At 31.3% G+C, this 18,910-nt stretch overlaps 1 protein-coding gene across 1 annotated transcript in view; it reads left to right on the top strand.

Annotated features, from left to right (window-relative positions):
- The first annotated feature begins 571 nt into the window (after positions 1–571).
- LOC106466346 (hemicentin-1-like) overlaps positions 572–18,910 on the top strand; it is a 164,806-nt gene continuing 146,467 nt past the window's right edge. The window contains exon 1 of the mRNA XM_022394330.1: positions 572–946. Within this exon, the coding sequence (XP_022250038.1) occupies positions 796–946 (151 nt within the window). The 5' untranslated portion in view covers positions 572–795. The remainder of the gene's footprint in view (positions 947–18,910) is intronic.

Genomic DNA, 18,910 nt, shown 5'->3' with positions numbered 1-18,910 from the left:
AGTCTTTAAACCAGCATTTACTGTTATGTATTAAATACCATTTGCAAACCCTTAGAGCGACCAATAAAACATATAACATTATTTTCAAAGTTATGGTATCTCTTGCACATGGTTATTTTCTCAGCACATGCACATCTTTGTAGCTCACTGGTAAGCTTGAGGGCTTATAACTCTAAAACTTGGGATTATGATTTTGTGATGGGCACAGCTTAGCTTATGTAGCTTTGCGATTAAACCGAAACTCAGCATTTTCATACCTGTAAGTTTTTAACAGTTCCACTTAATGGGAAAAGTATTTACTCTTTACTAGCTATAGAAGGTTAAGGATAATAAACAACAAATATTCCTGTACTGAGTGTAAAATGTTTGACCTTGAATAGATTTAATTAAATAAGTGTTTAGTTACTAAGAGCATTTTAATCTTTAAATTAAAATCTTGGACACTTGCGACAGTAATGACGTCACGCCCTCTATAGGTAAATCAATAATTTGGCTGGCTAGCTCAAGTTATCACGCGGGGCATGTGCGCCTCATTTCTAGAGGAGATGACGCTTCTAACGGACGGCGCGTGTTTAATACACCTAAATACAGTTCTTTCACGCTTATGTTAAATGTGGCTGCTAAAAGAAATCCATTTGATGGTTGCGGCTCAGCTAACTTAACGGAGGTAAACACCACTCCCTCAAATAGGAGTATTCAGCTAACTTAACGGAGGTAAACACCACTCCTTCAAATAGGAGTATTTCACATTCATGGTTTCTCAGTTGACACAACATTACCTTCCAGGTTATTCTCATGGCCTCCATTAAGAACTTCCTTCGAAAGTTTAACGTTTATCTTAACAACATGAAAATGACAGGTCTAATCTGGTTATTTCTCAGTGTTTTGCTGGAGCGTCATCGGCTCATATTTGGGTACGAAGCAGAAATTGAAAACTCGGAAGAAAGTAAGTTGATAATTTATTTCGACTTCTTTTCCAACTCAGTAAATCACTGTTTCTGTTTTGTATGCACTGTGTAGTATCCTACTCAGTAAATCACTGTTTCTGTTTTGTATGCACTGTGTAGTATCCTACTCAGTAAATCACTGTTTCTGTTTTGTATGCACTGAGTAGTATCCTACTAGGAAATGCAGAGATATTACGTTCAACATCCCATAAGACTATTACTCTTCCTGAGAAAGAAGTTTCTGTTACCTGGAAAGCTGAAGAGTATTTACCATAAAATATGTGTGTATAAATGGAAAGCATGCCTCTGGATTAATTATCTTAAGTTTTTCTTTGTAATTTTAAAACCTAATGTTAGAAATAAATGGGGCACATAACTTGGATATGCAAATAAAATTGAATTAGCTTTGCTTGTTCACACGAAACTGCTTGCATAAAACGTAATTTAAAAGCTTAGCGTATCTGAAAATAAGAGAAAAACACAGTAGTGTTAGTTTCTGTTTATTCTATGTATACAATATGGTAGAGATGGCTTGTAATGTTAGTTTCTACTTATTCTATGTATACAGTAATGAAGGGATGGCTTGTAGGGTTAGTTTATATTTATTCTATGTATACAGTAATGTAGACATGGCTTGTAGTTTTAATTTATATTTATTCTATGTATACAGTAATGTAGAGATGACTTGTAGTGTTAATTTATATTTATTCTATGTATACAGTATGGTGGAGATGGCTTGTAGTGTTAGTTTATATTTATTCTATGTATACAGTATGGTAGAGATGGCTTGTAGAGTTAGTTTATATTTATTCTATGTGTACAGTATGGTAGATATGGCTTGTAGTGTTAGTTCATATTTATTCTATGTATACAGTATGGTAAAGATGGCTTGTAGTGTTAGTTTATACTTATTCTATGTGTACAGTATGGTAGAGATGGCTTGTAGTGTTAATTTATATTTATTCTATGTACACAGTAATGTAGATATGGCTTGTAGTGTTAATTTATATTTATTCTATGTACCCAGTAATGTAGATATGGCTTGTAGTGTTAATTTATATTTATTCTATGTATACAGTATGGTAGAGATGGCATGTAGTGTTAGTTTCTATTTATTCTATGTATACAGTAATGAAGAGATGGCTTGTAGGGTTAGTTTATATTTATTCTATGTACACAGTAATGTAGATATGGCTTGTAGTGTTAATTTATATTTATTCTATGTATACAGTAATGTAGAGATGACTTGTAGAATTAGTTTATATTTATTCTATGTATACAGTATGGTAGAGATGGCATGTAGTGTTAGTTTCTATTTATTCTATGTACACAGTAATGTAGAGATGGCTTGTAGGGTTAGTTTATATTTATTTTATGTACACAGTAATGTAGATATGGCTTGTAGTGTTAATTTATATTTATTCTATGTATACAGTAATGTAGAGATGACTTGTAGAATTAGTTTATATTTATTCTATGTGTACAGTATGGTAGAGATGGCTTGTAGTGTTAATTTATATTTATTCTATGTACACAGTAATGTAGAGATGGCTTGTAGTGTTAATTTATATTTATTCTATGTATACAGTAATGTAGAGATGACTTGTAGAGTTAGTTTATATTTATTCTATGTATACAGTATGGTAGAGATGGCTTGTAGTGTTAATTTATATTTATTCTATGTACATAGTAATGTAGAGATGGCTTGTAGTGTTAATTTATATTTATTCTATGTATACAGTAATGTAGAGATGGCTTGTAGTGTTAATTTATATTTATTCTATGTATACAGTAATGTAGAGATGGCTTGTTTTTCGTACATATTCTGTTTTTAGTCACAAGCTATAAAACTTAATAGAGAGATATTTCTGGCTGGCACACGGGATTGTTATATTACGCTCCAAACTAATACTTGATTTTAGTTACTTTTGCATTATTTAAGTCGTTTAAGACGTTTTTATTACGAGTACAGCCAAATAAAAAATATTCAGTACTCTGTAGGGCCATCGTATATCGTTCTTCCGTACACTAAACTCTAGGTATTCACTCATTCGTATCAGAGAAAATAAGAGGTTGTAAAGATAAAAAGCTGAATAATAAATTCAAAGATACTAAATTTAAACACTTATAAGTTATATGCCACAATGTGTTTACATGATTGATTAATCGTATTCACAACACTTTCAGAAACAGTGTACTTTATTAATTCAAAATGGTAGATGCGAATGTAGAATAATCATATTAGAATATATACAAAAATATAAAACACTGTATAAATGTCAAACACCAGTCTAGAAATACACACATAGTGTATATGTTTAGACATAAGACCACTAGCTTATCAAAGTAAAAGATTCGCTTTTGTATATTTTTCACCAATAAGAATACAACCACATTCGGATTTAGCATACGTGTTATAAACCTGTTAAAGTACTTACTTTACATTACTGAGGACTGGGAAGTTATATTACATATTATTATGTATTGCACTAGCGTATCCAAAAAAGCTTTTAGGATTTTTTTGCCTCTTCTGAGCTATGTGCATATCACATATTTAAATGTACCTAACAGAATACTTAGGATGCACAGTCCCTAGAGTTCTCCTATTTCCATTATGCATTCTAACCTTTATAAGTAAGAACGTAGAAACAGCATATTTAATTAACTATTCTCATTAGTGGGTTTATTTTGAGTTCTGATCTCTGCTGGTAGCTTCCTTTGATCAGAGGTTACTATTAATTATCTACTTTCAATTAGTTTTGAGAAGATTAACTAGGAAACAAAATTAATTTCAACAAGAAAGTGTAGACACACTTTACATTGTGGATATAAATAGAGAAAAGAGGAGAGAGGGAGATAACAAGAAGTTACAGTTACACCCAAATATACATAAGGTATACTGACATCAAAAACTGGGAACTAGAAAATTAAGAAGTAGCTATAATTCCTAAGTCCAAAATTACAAATCTGAAAACCTTCTATATTAATTAATCTTATATTTATCGCAAAATAACAACGTATTTCACATACACAGAATACGTAGAATGAAAAGGGGAGAACAAAAAATATTTGTTTTTGAATTTCGCAAAAAGCAACATAAGAGATATCTGGGTATCTTTGTCCCTACTTTGGGGCTGATAGACTCGAGAGAAGATAATTAGTAATACTTTGGGGTTGATAGACTAGAGAGAAGATAATTAGTAATACTTTGGGGTTCCCCAAAGTATCACTAACTATCTTCTCTCTAGTCTATCATCTTCTCTCTAGTCTATCAGCCCCAAAGTATCACTAACTATCTTCTCTCTAGTCTATCAGGGTTAGTGAAATAGCACTCACCATGAATTCTTGGGCTAGTCATTGTCTGCTTAAACCCAAATCGTCGGTTGATGTTCTGTTGAGTAAAAGATTACCTAAACAAAAGTGCATATTAACTGCATAAATATTATAAACTGTATAAACTATATAAACATTAGTATATCAGTTTTACTGTAATAATATTAATATGATACGAAATTCAAATACAAAACATTACGGTTATATAAACATTAATATATCAGTTTTACTGTAATAATAATATGATACGAAATTCAAATACAAAACATTACAGTTATATAAACATTAATATATATCAGTTTTATGGTTAAATTCCTTTTCGTGATCAGTCCAACCTAAAAAGCTATAAAAACTTCGTTAGAATTGGATTTATTGTCCAAATATAAGGCTTCACTCATTACTACTCTTTGACCGTACTTGAAAAAGTTTATAATTCCAAGTTGCATTTTTTTGTTAGAATGTTAACACAATAACAATTTACTAGGTTAGAAGTATATCTTTCAACTTATTTATTACATTCATGAGATCACTTTTAGACACGGGATTTATTTTAAATTATAACAGAAAAGAGTATGCATCATTTATAATATACATTAAGCTAGTTGTTAATAATTATCATATATGTTATGCTGTATTTAATTTTTAATATGCTTTTCTAGTAGATTTAATTTCACAATATTCTTTGTTTTAAATATTCATAATATGTCGTTATAATTTCTGTTTGAAGTTACTTTAAAATAAAGAAAAATATTTAAACAGCAATTAATTTAATTAACTGAGAACAAACTTTACATTTTTCTGGATGTTTTTGTTTATATCGAAAACGCTGACGAAACATTTTGATTTTTTCTACATTTTCAATGACTTCTATATTTATGATATTTCTTCCCTTAAAGTGTACACATATGTTCGTAGATGTTTAACATTGTAACAAAGGAAATATCCTTAAAGCTTACCAAAGTCCACATTTCTTTAATAGTCAAATAACAATTCTATTACTGCTAAATATTTATGCGTAAACGTTACTGAAACACGAGTCCCATCATTGAAATTGAATGTTTACTGAAACTTTTATAATCTCTGGATAAGACAGTTCTAATTATTACGAATGTCTAAGTAAGCAATGGGTACTACTTACTTATTATTATTATTATTTTTCTATTAAGACATTACTGAAATTGCAAACTTATACCTATAATGTACTTCTGCATCTTAAACAAATTATACTATTATTAAGTTATTAGTTGTGTTATTTTCTTTACAACTTCTACCTTCTACTATAAAAACCACTACTACCTTTCAACGAGAAACTGAGTGTGGTTTGAACGAGTTTGGTTGTTTTAGTGCAAAGTTACCACGTTGAATCGAACTCCGGTTTTTAGCGTTGCAAGTCCGTAAACTTAGCGCTGACCTACTGAGGAACACGAGAAACTGAGTGTGGTTTGAACGAGTTTGGTTGTTTTAGTGCAAAGTTACCACGTTGAATCGAACTCCGGTTTTTAGCGTTGCAAGTCCGTAAACTTAGCGCTGACCTACTGAGGAACACGAGAAACTTAATGTGGTTTGAACGAGTTTGGTTGTTTTAGTGTAAAGTTACCACGTTGAATCGAACTCCGGTTTTTAGCGTTGCAAGTCCGTAAACTTAGCGCTGACCCACTAAGGAACACGAAAAACAGTACAAAGTGTACATAGCTTCGAGTTAACAATTTGCATATGTTTCTACTTCAATCATACAGTTTAACATTGATATATTTGATATTAAAATATATTTTATAAATTATAGATAGGACATAATCCACCACATTAATTCAACTGTAGCATTATCTGTGACGGTTTTATTTAAGCTATGATTTCTAAATAGACATATTCAATTCTTTTATATATATATATATATTATAGTCAGCTTTCGAAACTCATTGCAAATACTTGTATCTGGTTTAATCATTACCTGCACTATCTTTTATTTTTAATTTACTTCTTTTCTTGTAATATGTTTCCATTTTTGTCGGTACGCCAGGCGTATAATGAGCAGTAGTATTAATTAAAATTCTTCATTCACATTAAACACATTATTATCCAGAAAAAAAATACAGATATAGATGCATTTATCAAAAACAAAAAAATAAGCATTACTCTAAACAAAAGTATTTCCAAATAAATTTTATGGAAATTTCATACAAGTTTACAGAATAGAAAAAAACAAAAAACTTCAAACGTGTAAAAGAGTAAATTCGTGCTATGAATTTTTTTTTTGCTCAAATCTCAAAATGTCTTTATAATCATTTCTCTCTTATTAGTAAAATAAAGTAAAATACTATTTGCTGAAAACAGAATCCTAAACGTTCAAAAACATATCATTAATCTTGAGCATTATATTGAGTTTCATATTATGTGTTCTCAATGGAAAATATTTCCCCTATATAAATACTCCTCCAGCACGGTAATAAAAGTAATAAAATTAGTGTTTGTTTGTCTGATTGTTGTTAAGCTCAAAGCTACATAATAGGCTATAATAGCTGTACCATCACGGGTAGGTATCGAAACCTGGGTTTTATCGTTATAAGCTGTCAGACTAACCGCAGAGCCACCGATAACAATAAAATTTGTCTGTTGTTGTATGATAATGCTGTGGTCTAAATCCAAGCTTAAATATTCATCAAAATATACAAATACATTATATTTCAAGTACATTTCATTAAAAAAACATACATAGGGTTTTGATTGTAATGTTTCTTATGCTTTATTACACGTTCCTATTTCAAAAAAAAAAAACTTATAAAAGCTAAGCAGTACATTACATATTTCACCAAAAACTAATTTAGCAGAAGATTATATATTTAAGTTTTATGTGAAAGTTATGTATTTTATACATTTATATGATTTTCAGTTTATTCATAATTTATATGTTGCATTTTAGACATCAGGATCATTTTAATGAAATGTAAGTTTGTTACTTTTTTTGTTAAACTACACAATGAACTATCTATGCCTCGCGCACTACAGAGATCGGACACAAACTTTGGCGTTATAAGCCCTCAAGTTCATCGCTGAACCTTCGAAATTATAAAACGAAATTTTAATTTTCATAAAATTTGGATGAAACACTTTATCGTACTCTCCATTTTACTAAAGATAAAGCTTATAAAAACGTCAAGTTGTTTGAACGTTTCGTACAACTGTCAACTTAGTGTTAGAAAATGTTGCATAATTTTGATCTTTTAAAATTATTATTTATATTATAAACAGAATATTTTGAAAAGTGAAATTTAAGCAGCTAAAACTAAGAAATGTGAAACGTTTTCCTTCTATTAAACCATCTCCCATTCTCTGTATTATCTGATGTTAGCATGGGATCATATTTCTTTTATACGTTTGAAGATCAGAACTAAATTAGTATAAACTATTTTTGATTAGCATAAATTATCCAGAGAGTTTCAATCAATGCTACTTTCTTCAGCCCAAAACAAACATTGACCAATACTGCTCAAAATATCTTTTACTTGAAAACAGTGTAAATATATTTTACAAATATTGCATAAGACTACTCAAAACACCCTTTACTTGAAAACAGTGTAAATATATTTTACAAATATTGTACAAGACGACTTGAAACACGCTTTACTTGAAAACAGTTTAATATATATTTTACAAATATTGTACAAGACGACTTGAAACACGTTTTACTTGAAATAGATTTAAATATTATTTACAAATATTGCACAAGACTACTCAAAACACCCTTTACTTGAAAACAGTGTGAATATATTTTACAAATATTGCACAAGACTACTCAAAACACCCTTTACTTGAAAACAGTTTAAATATTATTTACAAATATTGTACAAGACGACTTGAAACACGCTTGAAATAGATTTAAATATTCGTTACAAAATAATAATTTCCAATTAATAAAAATTAACCCTTATATGGAACCGAAAAACTGGAAAATAATGGTTCCTGCGTATTCTCTTGTTCATGTCAATTTTCTTGTCCTCGGTGCAAAATCTATAATTTCTAAAGACAAATTTTCTCTTTAGGACACATTTTAAGAGATTAGAGAACATTTGGATTTTTAGCTGTGTTTCTTTTGTTTTTACTTATACTCGAAATTAGTTTATTTTTTATGGGCATGCGTTTTCATTATGCTTTAATAATGAATCCAGTTTTTCAGTTAATGATAGAAAAATATTTTACTAAACGATTTGACAAAGTAAAAGTGAAAACTAGTGTATGTGGTTATATTTTTTTACATATTATCGAACTACAAGTACTTTATATGCAATGTAATTACAAGTGCTTAGATCTGCTGTTTAATCAAGGTGTACTTATATCTACATGATATGGATATATTTGACCATATATGTAAAATTTGCTATCTATGTTTTTGATATTTACGTGTACATTTACTTGAACAAAAACTTTTTGAAGCAAAAAAAAACATGTATATCCGTCCATCTTCTGAAGTTGAATCCTGTAAGTCTTTGAATTGATCGACTGCTAAAAAACATGCTTTCCCATCGATTTAAAGAAGGAACGTATTTATTCAGAGAGAAAGAGGAATGATGGAGTTGGGCTAGGAAAGTTTAAATCAGGAAAAATTTAGCTATCTACTCATTTTCCTCTATAAACAGTTTTAAATTTTCTGTATAGAAACTTTCATAATTATCTTATTGTTGAGATACTTATTATAAATTATCCTCCTTAAATAGATAAACAGATAAAGTGCTGAACAACTTGAAACTTCATATTCACCAGATCATCATGCACAGCGTTCTACAAAAACGTTAGAGAAAGACTTAAGATTTTAAGTAAAACGTTTACTTGAAACACTCTCGTGAATAACGAAGCTTGTTGACGTGACTGTAACTGGATAATAACATCTATTTAAAACATTATAATGAATAAAAGAGCTTAGTGTATAACCGTAGACTTTCATTTTGGAAGAAAGGTGTGTACCCAAATCCTGAAGATTAATAGCGTACACTCGTTAGCTGACTAAGCTTCTTTTTATAAGCAACTGACGTTGAGAATTTTTATACAAATCTCTGGGTGATGATCTATGTTACATAGTACATCTGTGGTATTGGGGATGACAATAAGATGAAGAGAACACACATACTTTTCGCATATCATCCTAAAAACAGTTGAATACGAATCATGGAGCGGAAAGTATTAAATTTTACATAAACTGTAAAAAAGCAGTTAACATACGTTTAGTAGCATAAGAAAATAGCGTACATACAACTGTGTAAAAACTTGAAAGAATATGGACATTTGTATCATTTCTAGCATATGTAAAAATATATTGCCCCCTATAAAAATCCAAGTTAAATTCTTATTTTATTTAGTTATATGGTAATTGAAAATGTTTTATGCAATTATTTTAGAAGCGACAAAATGATTTTTCAAACGGTATTCTATTCGAAAAACTTATTTTTATAGTACACCATGATCAGTATTCAATTTGTGAAGCATTTTAATAAACACTCTAAACTTTGTAAAGATAAAAAGACCAGAATGGATCCATGAGGTATATCATTTTTATATCATGTACTTGACGCCAGTTGTTTTTAAATAAGACATATGTAAGGTAGCTTATGTAAGATTTAACGTTGCTACAATTTAGAAATCAGCTGTGCTTTTCATTCTACAGTACACTATCGACTAAAATTTTATGTTCTCTCTTCACGTTTTTAACAATCCTATATTTGTATATTTCTAAACATCTATTTGTTGGATTTAGGTTTGGAATAACTTAATAATGCAGCCTGTATACTAGTGTTTGTTGTATTTAGGTTTGGAATAACTTAATAATGCAGCCTGTATACTAGTGTTTGTTGTATTTAGATTTGGAATAACTAAATAATGCAGCCTGTATACTAGTGTTTGTTGGATTTAGGTTTCGAATAACTTAATAATGCAGACTGTATACTAGTTTTTGTTGTATTTAGGTCTGGAATAAATTAATAATGCAGCCTGTATACTAGTGAGATGCAGAAAACGATAATACACTGTGTACTGTTGCTTTCTGATTATTTGCTTTAGCGCAGAGCTGCACAATATGTTACCTGCGCTGTGTCCTTTGTAAGGAACGAGCTCCGAATTCTAGTGTTATAAACTCCGAAGCTTACCGCTGAATCACCGAGGTTAATTACTCTTCGAAATTAAGCTGATGAAAATAGGCTAAGAATATTTAAGTTTGCTACATGTTTAAGAGTAGATAAAGCCTTTACTAACCGACTAAGTAGCAAAATACGGAATATTATGTAAGGTTATATTCCTGTATTACTTGAAAGTTAATTTCATGTAATAGTATTAGTTATAATTGTTGATAAATATATTACTGTCTATGTATATAAGTCTAGAAGTTGAGTACATTATATTAAAATGATTTCGGAGCTTCAATAAGTCGTTAAAGTCCATGTGATTACGGCTGATTATGCCCTGTTTGATGACTGTGCGTTTTGGCAATAACCACACGGTTTAGTTTCCATTGCAAACGACTCCATCGTAGGACTTTCGTGTCTAAAGCGTACCTTTTCCCTCTGTTGGCTTTCTATAATCCATTGAAGTGTATAAGAAAGACATTTTCATGGCGTCAGTTTAAACAGTCCGATCGCTCATAAATTAGGAGGTGCTGCGTTAGGCGACTTGACTAGTATGTCTTCATATGGAACAGCATGGAATCCCTTTTTCATTCTATTGCGTCTTGAGGAGCGACGGTTGAATGGATATGTCATGGAAGCAACTTGTGTAAACATAACTTGTGGCATTTTGTCAGATGAAGATCTTCCTTGATTATATTGTAACTGTAGCCTGGCTCAACTTGACGGCTTTCCCCACTGACATTTGTGATTGTGGACTATCACCTGTTTAAAGATATCGCAATGTACTTACCGCGGCTGGGAGACGACTTGTTGTAAGTCTTCTTGTGAATGGTCTTAATGACCTGAGTTAATTCATATTCGTTTATTTTCCAATGCTGTTAAGTGCGAAGGACATTACCGTCTTGAAGATTATAAATCCCAGGTCTAAACGCATCTTAATGATCTTAGTGTATGAGTTTTTGTGCCGGAGAGGGTTGTTACGTACCCTCCCCAAAACCGAAACGTCAATCAATATCCAAATGTAGTTTTGATACATTCTGTTCCACAGTGACTCTATATCGGCTGTAGTTGCCACGTGACTTGTTGATTTGCATTTTCAAAATCATTTTAATAGAATGCATCTAATCCTCTGTATATTGCACTCATGAAAATTATTTTGCTTTGATAGATTTATATAAGGATTTAAGACTACTCTAAACTCCCAAATTCGGTAGAAACTGGGGAATATTCCATGAATCCTAGACTACTCGTAGCCTAATGATCAACAGAACTGTAGAACTCAGGGTCCAAAATTTGCGCTCCGCATTTTGTAGTCTTGGGTACATTATAAGAATCACGATCAAATTCCACTCTTCGATTGAAATAGCCTTAGATTTGGTGGGGATGGCTAGTACATTCAGACAATTCAGTGGATATTCAGACAATTCCAAAATATACCAAACGCTTTGTATAAAAGAAAATGGCTTATCTAGTAATAAAAGATTTCACAAGCTATATTCCTGATTTTTCATGCCACACAGAATAGTTTTAGTGCGATTTAAGTAAGGGCTTTAAACTGTTTAATTAGTACAAAAAGTCTTGTTACTAAAGCATCATTGATTTCAATTCACTAAAGGTTGATGTACTTCATATACAGATAGTTACGAAGCTTTTTCAGCTTATTGATAAAATATCTTCTTCAGGGAAATCCATTACATTTAGTCCATTATTTCCGCTTCTTTGGACCTATTTCCTTATGATGTTGTTTTTTTTTCCAAACACCAATACAAATGTACATATGTCTAGAATGATATTACTTTTTGTTGTCGTTATTGTTGCTCGACAGAACCGAAAGATCTAGTTAAAATTAAAACAAAATTTTATCAGAAATATTGATTCGTAAAAACCTGATATAATCTGAATCCATCAAGTTAAATAATAGGCAGTATTACATTCAATAATAGGCGGTAATACATTCAATAATAGGCAGTATTACATTTAATAATAGGCGGTAATACATTCAATAATAGGCGGTAATACATTCAATAATAGGCAGTATTACATTCAATAACAGGCAGTATTACATTCAATAATAGGCAGTATTACATTCAATAATGCGAAAGAAACAATCAAGATGTTTGCTATTTGCAGTTTTTATTTCTTCAGTATTTACTCCAGAAATTATATTATTATCCTTGTGTATTTTCAATTGTTTTCTTCAATAAGAATTCACTCTAATCGACGTTCACTGGCTTGACATGAAAAAAAAAAGAAACCAGTAGCACCTGACCACTGGGGATAATGAGTAAAACTTATCCTCTTAAGTGGATTTTCAAGCCCACAGATGGTTAAAAACTTAGTCAACCTTCAAACAATTAAAGAACCGTAGTTAACTGTAGATTGTTAAGGTCGAAGGATGAGAAAGATTGTTCGCTGGGAATACTATATTATATTTTTGGTATAATGGTAATAGTTTACTTAACCGTTAGTACCAAAACAAATAGCCATCCGTGGTGGCATTATAAGGTTGACGGTCATATCACACTATTTTAGTCAGACAGTAGTAGCCTACGTGTTGGCGGTGAGTGCTTTCGAATAGTTGCCTTCCCTCTAATCTACTAGTTTACGGTTATGCACAGTTAGCCCTTGAGTAGCTTTTTGCGAATATTTGATAACAAATAATTTTGGTTAACGTCTACGATTCATTACATGCCTACAGAACGTTTGACCATTTGAACGGTAAACCTACTTCTTGAAAACTTCCTAAGATGCCAATTGGATTTGATTTGTTTGTTTTTTTTCATTTTGTATACTTACCAGTTTTTTTGTCGACATCAAACCTCTCAATTATTATCGGAGATATTTGATTAAGTCAATATTTTTTTTTACCTGTAAACAAACGAATTAAACGTACACTTGTTCATTGAAACTAAAAATCGTATGTGACCAGTGGTTTGAAAGGCATTACTAAAACTGTTTAGAACAGGCATGCTAATACAGTGAAAATTGTAGATATTTTGATTTAGCATGATACATTTTTATACCTTTGAATAACATTATATCTGGCCTTCAATGTCCTGGTGGTTAAAGAGTTGGCCATGGCTGGTGTTGACCAGCTGCTTACCCTCTAGTCTATCACTTCATAATTAGGAACGGCTAGCGCATATAAGTCCTCGAGTAGCTTTACTCAAAATTCAACAAACCACCAAATCAACGTTTATCTAGTTGGCAATATCTTAGTCTTCATGTTAGTTTTTAATTAGCTCCGAATATATTAAGAATTAAGTTTGACCTTGCAATCGTTAAACATAATAACGATACGGATTTACAAACGTTGTTATTGGAAATTTCTCATACTGGAACTTAGAATAATTTAATTTTCTGTGGATGTATTTCAACACTTCTGTATCATAGCAAATCTTCTCATATTTCCTAACGTTGGTCTCCATGAATGTTTAGTACAAAAACTACCGTACGAAATCGCGAAAAAGAAACCAACTGTAAACCATGATCGTGAAGCAGGAGTGCTGTAATGAAGTCGTCTGTTATAGTAAATTTGCACTCTTTGATAGTAAAAAAAAACAACAAGTGACAACTACATTTGCTTTTACTATCTGGTTCTTTTACAGATACGTTTTATAATTGTACTTCTCAGAAGTAGCAGTCTATATTAAAGAAAACAGTGATTTATAATCACTCTTATATTTGCATAATATAATTCTGGACTTCAGTTTAACTCATCGTATAAAAATATGTGGAGATACAGGTGTCAATTAACAAGAAACCTAAAAATGGCACAATACTGTCAAGATTTTGGTACAAAACATGACGTTTCACTGAATTAGTCAGCGTTTTCAAGTGTAAAGGTGAAAGAATTTATGACAACACAATTATATTGCTAGGTGTGTAAGGATTAAGCAGCCAATGAGAAGCGGTCATTATTCACTTAGGCTAGATCCATTTTTGGAAACTTATAATAGATCAGGAGGATGTTTAATGAAATTTGGTTTGATATATTTTGTTATTCAGGCTTATTTGAGTTTTGTAACACCGAATCATTTTAATGGTCTATGATTTTGCCAATTTATATAACAATAAAATTTTCACAACAGTTGTTGTTAATGTTCAAAAACAAGGGATGATTTATACGTATGCTCTCTAAGTCGGCTTTTAACGTCACTTCCTGTTTCACCTATATAAATAGTGTCACATGGAATGAGCTCCTTTAATTTTGCTCTGTATGTTTTTGACAAGTGACTGCGTAACGTGCGGACTGGTTTAAGTTACGTGTAAATTTCAGTTTATCCTTCCACACAGCAAGCTCTATATTTGTTTCTTCTTATTAGAAAGTCGCGGATAGAAAAGTAAGGTAGACATTCATTGTTATTGAAATTTATATAGGGTTCGTTGTTCTTTTCAGAATGTGTTTTAAAATGCCACAAGGGTAGTTATTAATTTCAGTAAAGCACTCAAAGGAGCTTTGCTTATTTTACTTTGAGTGGTACATTCGGTTTGGTCATTGGGAGAAAGGTTTTTTTTATAATGCAAATATTTTAGTTAAAAATCATGAGCTGGGGACGAAAAAATGAGTAGGTTGGTGTGCGTGTGTTTTCTGTAGATTTCTATAACAAATGGGTTGGTTATCTTTAGAACATAGGACATTTAGAAAGGTTAGAGTGTTATAATTTTTAACTTCCTTAGTGAGATTAACGTATGGTGATAGATCATTGAGGAAGTCATGAAATTCTTGTATAAGATTTCGGTCAGAAAAACTAAAAAACAAATATGGTGAACGTAACGTATCCAGAAATTGGTATATGAAGTAATATCGTGAACGCTCTCTGTTCTAATTCGGTCATAAAAAGTTTAGCCAAAAAACGTGCGATAGGACTGTCCACGATACTACCTTCAATCTGGTCAAAATGCATGTTCTGGAAGCGTGCAATTGGACTACCAATAATACTACCTTCAATCTGGTCAAAATGCATGTTCTGGTACTGAAAATTGATTATATTGGACGAGAATTCGAGTAGTTTAGATAGGATTTGACACAAAAAATATTCAAGTGGATTAAGCTCTTCAAGGATTCTAGGTCTATGTTCCAAACTTTTAGAACAGGTACTATATCTTCAGTGAACAAAAGCACTACGTCGAAACTTTAAGATATGATGTGTGTGTTTTAGAATAAAATCTTCAACGATTTTCATAAAACACGAGGTCCTGGAAATGTAGGGGAGGAAATCCAAACTAAACGAAAACCATGTCGAGGTTATAGTTGAAACTATCATATGTAGACACAACAGGTTGAAAATAGCATCCACCTTTGTAAATGGTAGGGTATCTATACCCTTGTGGTGCTGTAGCAACTGTGCTTCTCTGGAATTGGTATAAGTTGTGATCAATTCACTGAACTTGCATGATAAATGAAGAGTAAAGTTAATTAAAATAATAAATAATTGATTGTAAATTAATCACAATGCTATTAAACTTTACACTAGAACCGATATTTAAACGACTCATATAAAAGTGATAAAGTTACTTCCCCAACTTAATCTAGTTCTTAGCCACAACAGTTGTTGTTCATGCAATTTAATAATACAACCATTAATGTGTCTGTTGTATCTTAGTCGGCAGGATTAGCCCTGGTGTTGGCGAAGGACCTCGTCCCCACTAGAGATGACGTCTTTAGAGTGTTTGACAAATTGTTATATTTAATAATAATACAATTTAATAATACAACCATTAATGTGTCTGTTGTATCTTAGTCGGCAGGATTAGCCCTTGTGTTGGTGAAGGACCTCGTCCCCACCTTTACATTTGAAAACGCTGAGTCAACTCAGTGAAACGTCGTGTTCTTTTTCTGTCAACTTCTCAAAAATATTATACCATTTTCTGATTTCTAGCTTAAGCTAGGCCCAAGATATCTCATAATAATAATAATAATAACAGAGTAATAATTTTTATTTGTTTTACCAATCAAAATGGCATGCTAATTATAATTGCATTACAGCTTGTTTTGAATCCTATTAAATTTATTAGATTTTTATTTATAAAGTTTGATTATATATTTCGCCTTTGTTATTTTAAGCAACAAATGTTTAATTTTAATAAAACAAATCATTGTTTGTTTCTTAGCTTTCTGTGTTTCACAACTTCATCAAATTTCCTTATAGATGGACATAAGATTTTGACCTTAAAAGTAATTCTATATTTTAATTAACCTTTAAGAGAAAAATGAACTCTGGATCAAATTTAAGAGCTTTTTATTCGTTAAATTCATTCCTTTTTTTAGTGTTAAATCACAAACTACGTGTTTCTATGCATTCGAGTTTACATTTTTTAAATAACATTCCCTGTTCTATTGTGAAATCTGAAAGCTTTTCTGTTCAAAATTACTTCCCGCATACAATTATGTCCTTAATGTTAGAAAATCACTATCTGAAGTTCGTGAGCCAATGATATAAATCTGTATACATAAAAACTGTAAAAAATGTAAAAAGTAATCAGATGTGGTTAATTTAGTGCGTAATAAAATGCAGCTGTTTAAAATTTTGAGTACTCTTATAAACCCAGCAAATACGTTGTTTAACCAATCAATTTACATGACAATAAAAATTCTCGCGTGTGTTTCTTGACTCAAACTATGAGTTCGTCCTCTTCATAAAGAATTTTGTAGTACCACTTATGTATTCGTTCCGTAAATTAAAAGACAAAACAAAACAGCAAAAAAAAGGAATTTTCTTCTGTTCCTGAGAATAGTGAGAAATGATATATGAGATGCCGTTCACTTTGTACGCCATTAAACTATTGTTTGTATTCCACTCCAAGATGTAGTTTATTTAAATGTTTTTTATTCTGTACGTTATTGTAGTAATAACATTATTGTTTTAGTATACATTATGCAGTAAACTTCAAGTTCAAAATATTGCTTTTTTGTTCATTTCGACGTCAATCATTCCAGTCAAAGTTAATTTTAACATGGTAGTTGTTCTTTTTATACAGTGAATGGCATACATTAGACATAACTTATACTTTTCTATTTAACTTAAGAAAAAATACATAAAACTGCCATAACATTCAGTGTTTTCATTTCCTGGTAAAACTTCTATGTTTGGTATTCTCTTTAACTGTCGTTGACGGCTGTTAATGTTTGTTGTAACTTGCATACAATCTCTAGTTCACATTTTGAAGTAAAATTAAATTGAAGAAAAAATTAAAAGAGAAAAAAAAGTTTATTAGGTTGGAAAACTACAACTGAATCCAAAACCAAAATTTAATATGTAATTTCTTATAACATGAGCTATGGACAACAAGAGGCCATTTGGTCCTTAAACGTTGTTCATTTCACTCCATGTGCCCTTTTGTGAGAAGGCGCAGTTGTTTCAGCACATTTTTTGCACCTGCTACCGGAATTGGGAAAGCATTACTCTGTGTTCGCTTTCGGATTTGATAACTTTCTGTTCTCTTGATCGCTTCAGTTCTGGTATCTCCCCCCTCCCCCATACAACTGTGTAATTATTTTACCTGCTGGTAGTAGTCAGAGGTTTTGGCGTCTGAATTGTTCAAATATTGGGAACTGAAGAGACTCAGAGACATATTACTAATTTTGGTGGATCCAGGTTTTCAATTTAAGAACACGCGACATGATTATTGGACAAAACTCTTGACAAATTATGCAAGTTCAGATAAGTCAACTGAGCCTAATCATCACTACTATTTTCAAAAATAGCGTTAAGGAAATGCAAAAACACAATATGAACTCCGACACTGTGAATATCATTGAACAAATGTTAAGAACAGATGTCTATGAATCCAGTAAATTTCGAAAATACCTGTTGCAGCCCATTGTGCAACACTTGAAATTTTGTAAAGATCACCAGACTCTGTAACAACGCTGGATTTCATACGAATTCAGAGTAAAATACTAGGCACAGTACAATACTGTTTTTTTTATTATTTATGACCAATTCATTGGTAAGTCAGTTATAATGAGGGAAAGCATCAGTATGATCGGACAGAATTTTTGACTCAACGATGTAATAACTGACCCAACTATATAACCCTTTGCCAGTGTTGTCCTCACATACTTTATCCTCATTCAGTTATAATGTCAGCATGGAAATCAAATACATTGAACAAGAAACTATAAGAATTAATAAACTGACTGTGAAATAAAACAGAAAGAGCATTACTTTATGGACTCCATCTACGTCAAATCTGTAAACCGTACACTAATGTTTGGCTCTAAAACTAATGGAGAATGGGGAATAATTAAATAAAAGGTCGATCAGGATTATTTCCAGCAATAACAGAGACTATACTGATGCTAGCAAAAGCTATTCTCATTAACAAACATCTCGGTTTGCCGGATAAAATAATCCAGTCAGACACTAACTATGTCCACTTTTAATTTTATACGTACGTATACAATCTAATGTATATATATATAAGCTGTATGTACACACAAACACATAGTGACTATACAATATCAACTGAATGGAATGTTCCATAATACAGAGCTTGATAGTGAGACTCGTAAGAAAC

Source organism: Limulus polyphemus, unplaced genomic scaffold, assembly GCF_000517525.1.
Source record: "Limulus polyphemus unplaced genomic scaffold, Limulus_polyphemus-2.1.2 Scaffold2231, whole genome shotgun sequence".
Classification (NCBI taxonomy): domain Eukaryota; kingdom Metazoa; phylum Arthropoda; class Merostomata; order Xiphosura; family Limulidae; genus Limulus; species Limulus polyphemus.
The sequence above is the reverse complement of the archived record's forward strand: the minus strand, read 5'-3'. Positions and strand labels throughout refer to the sequence as shown.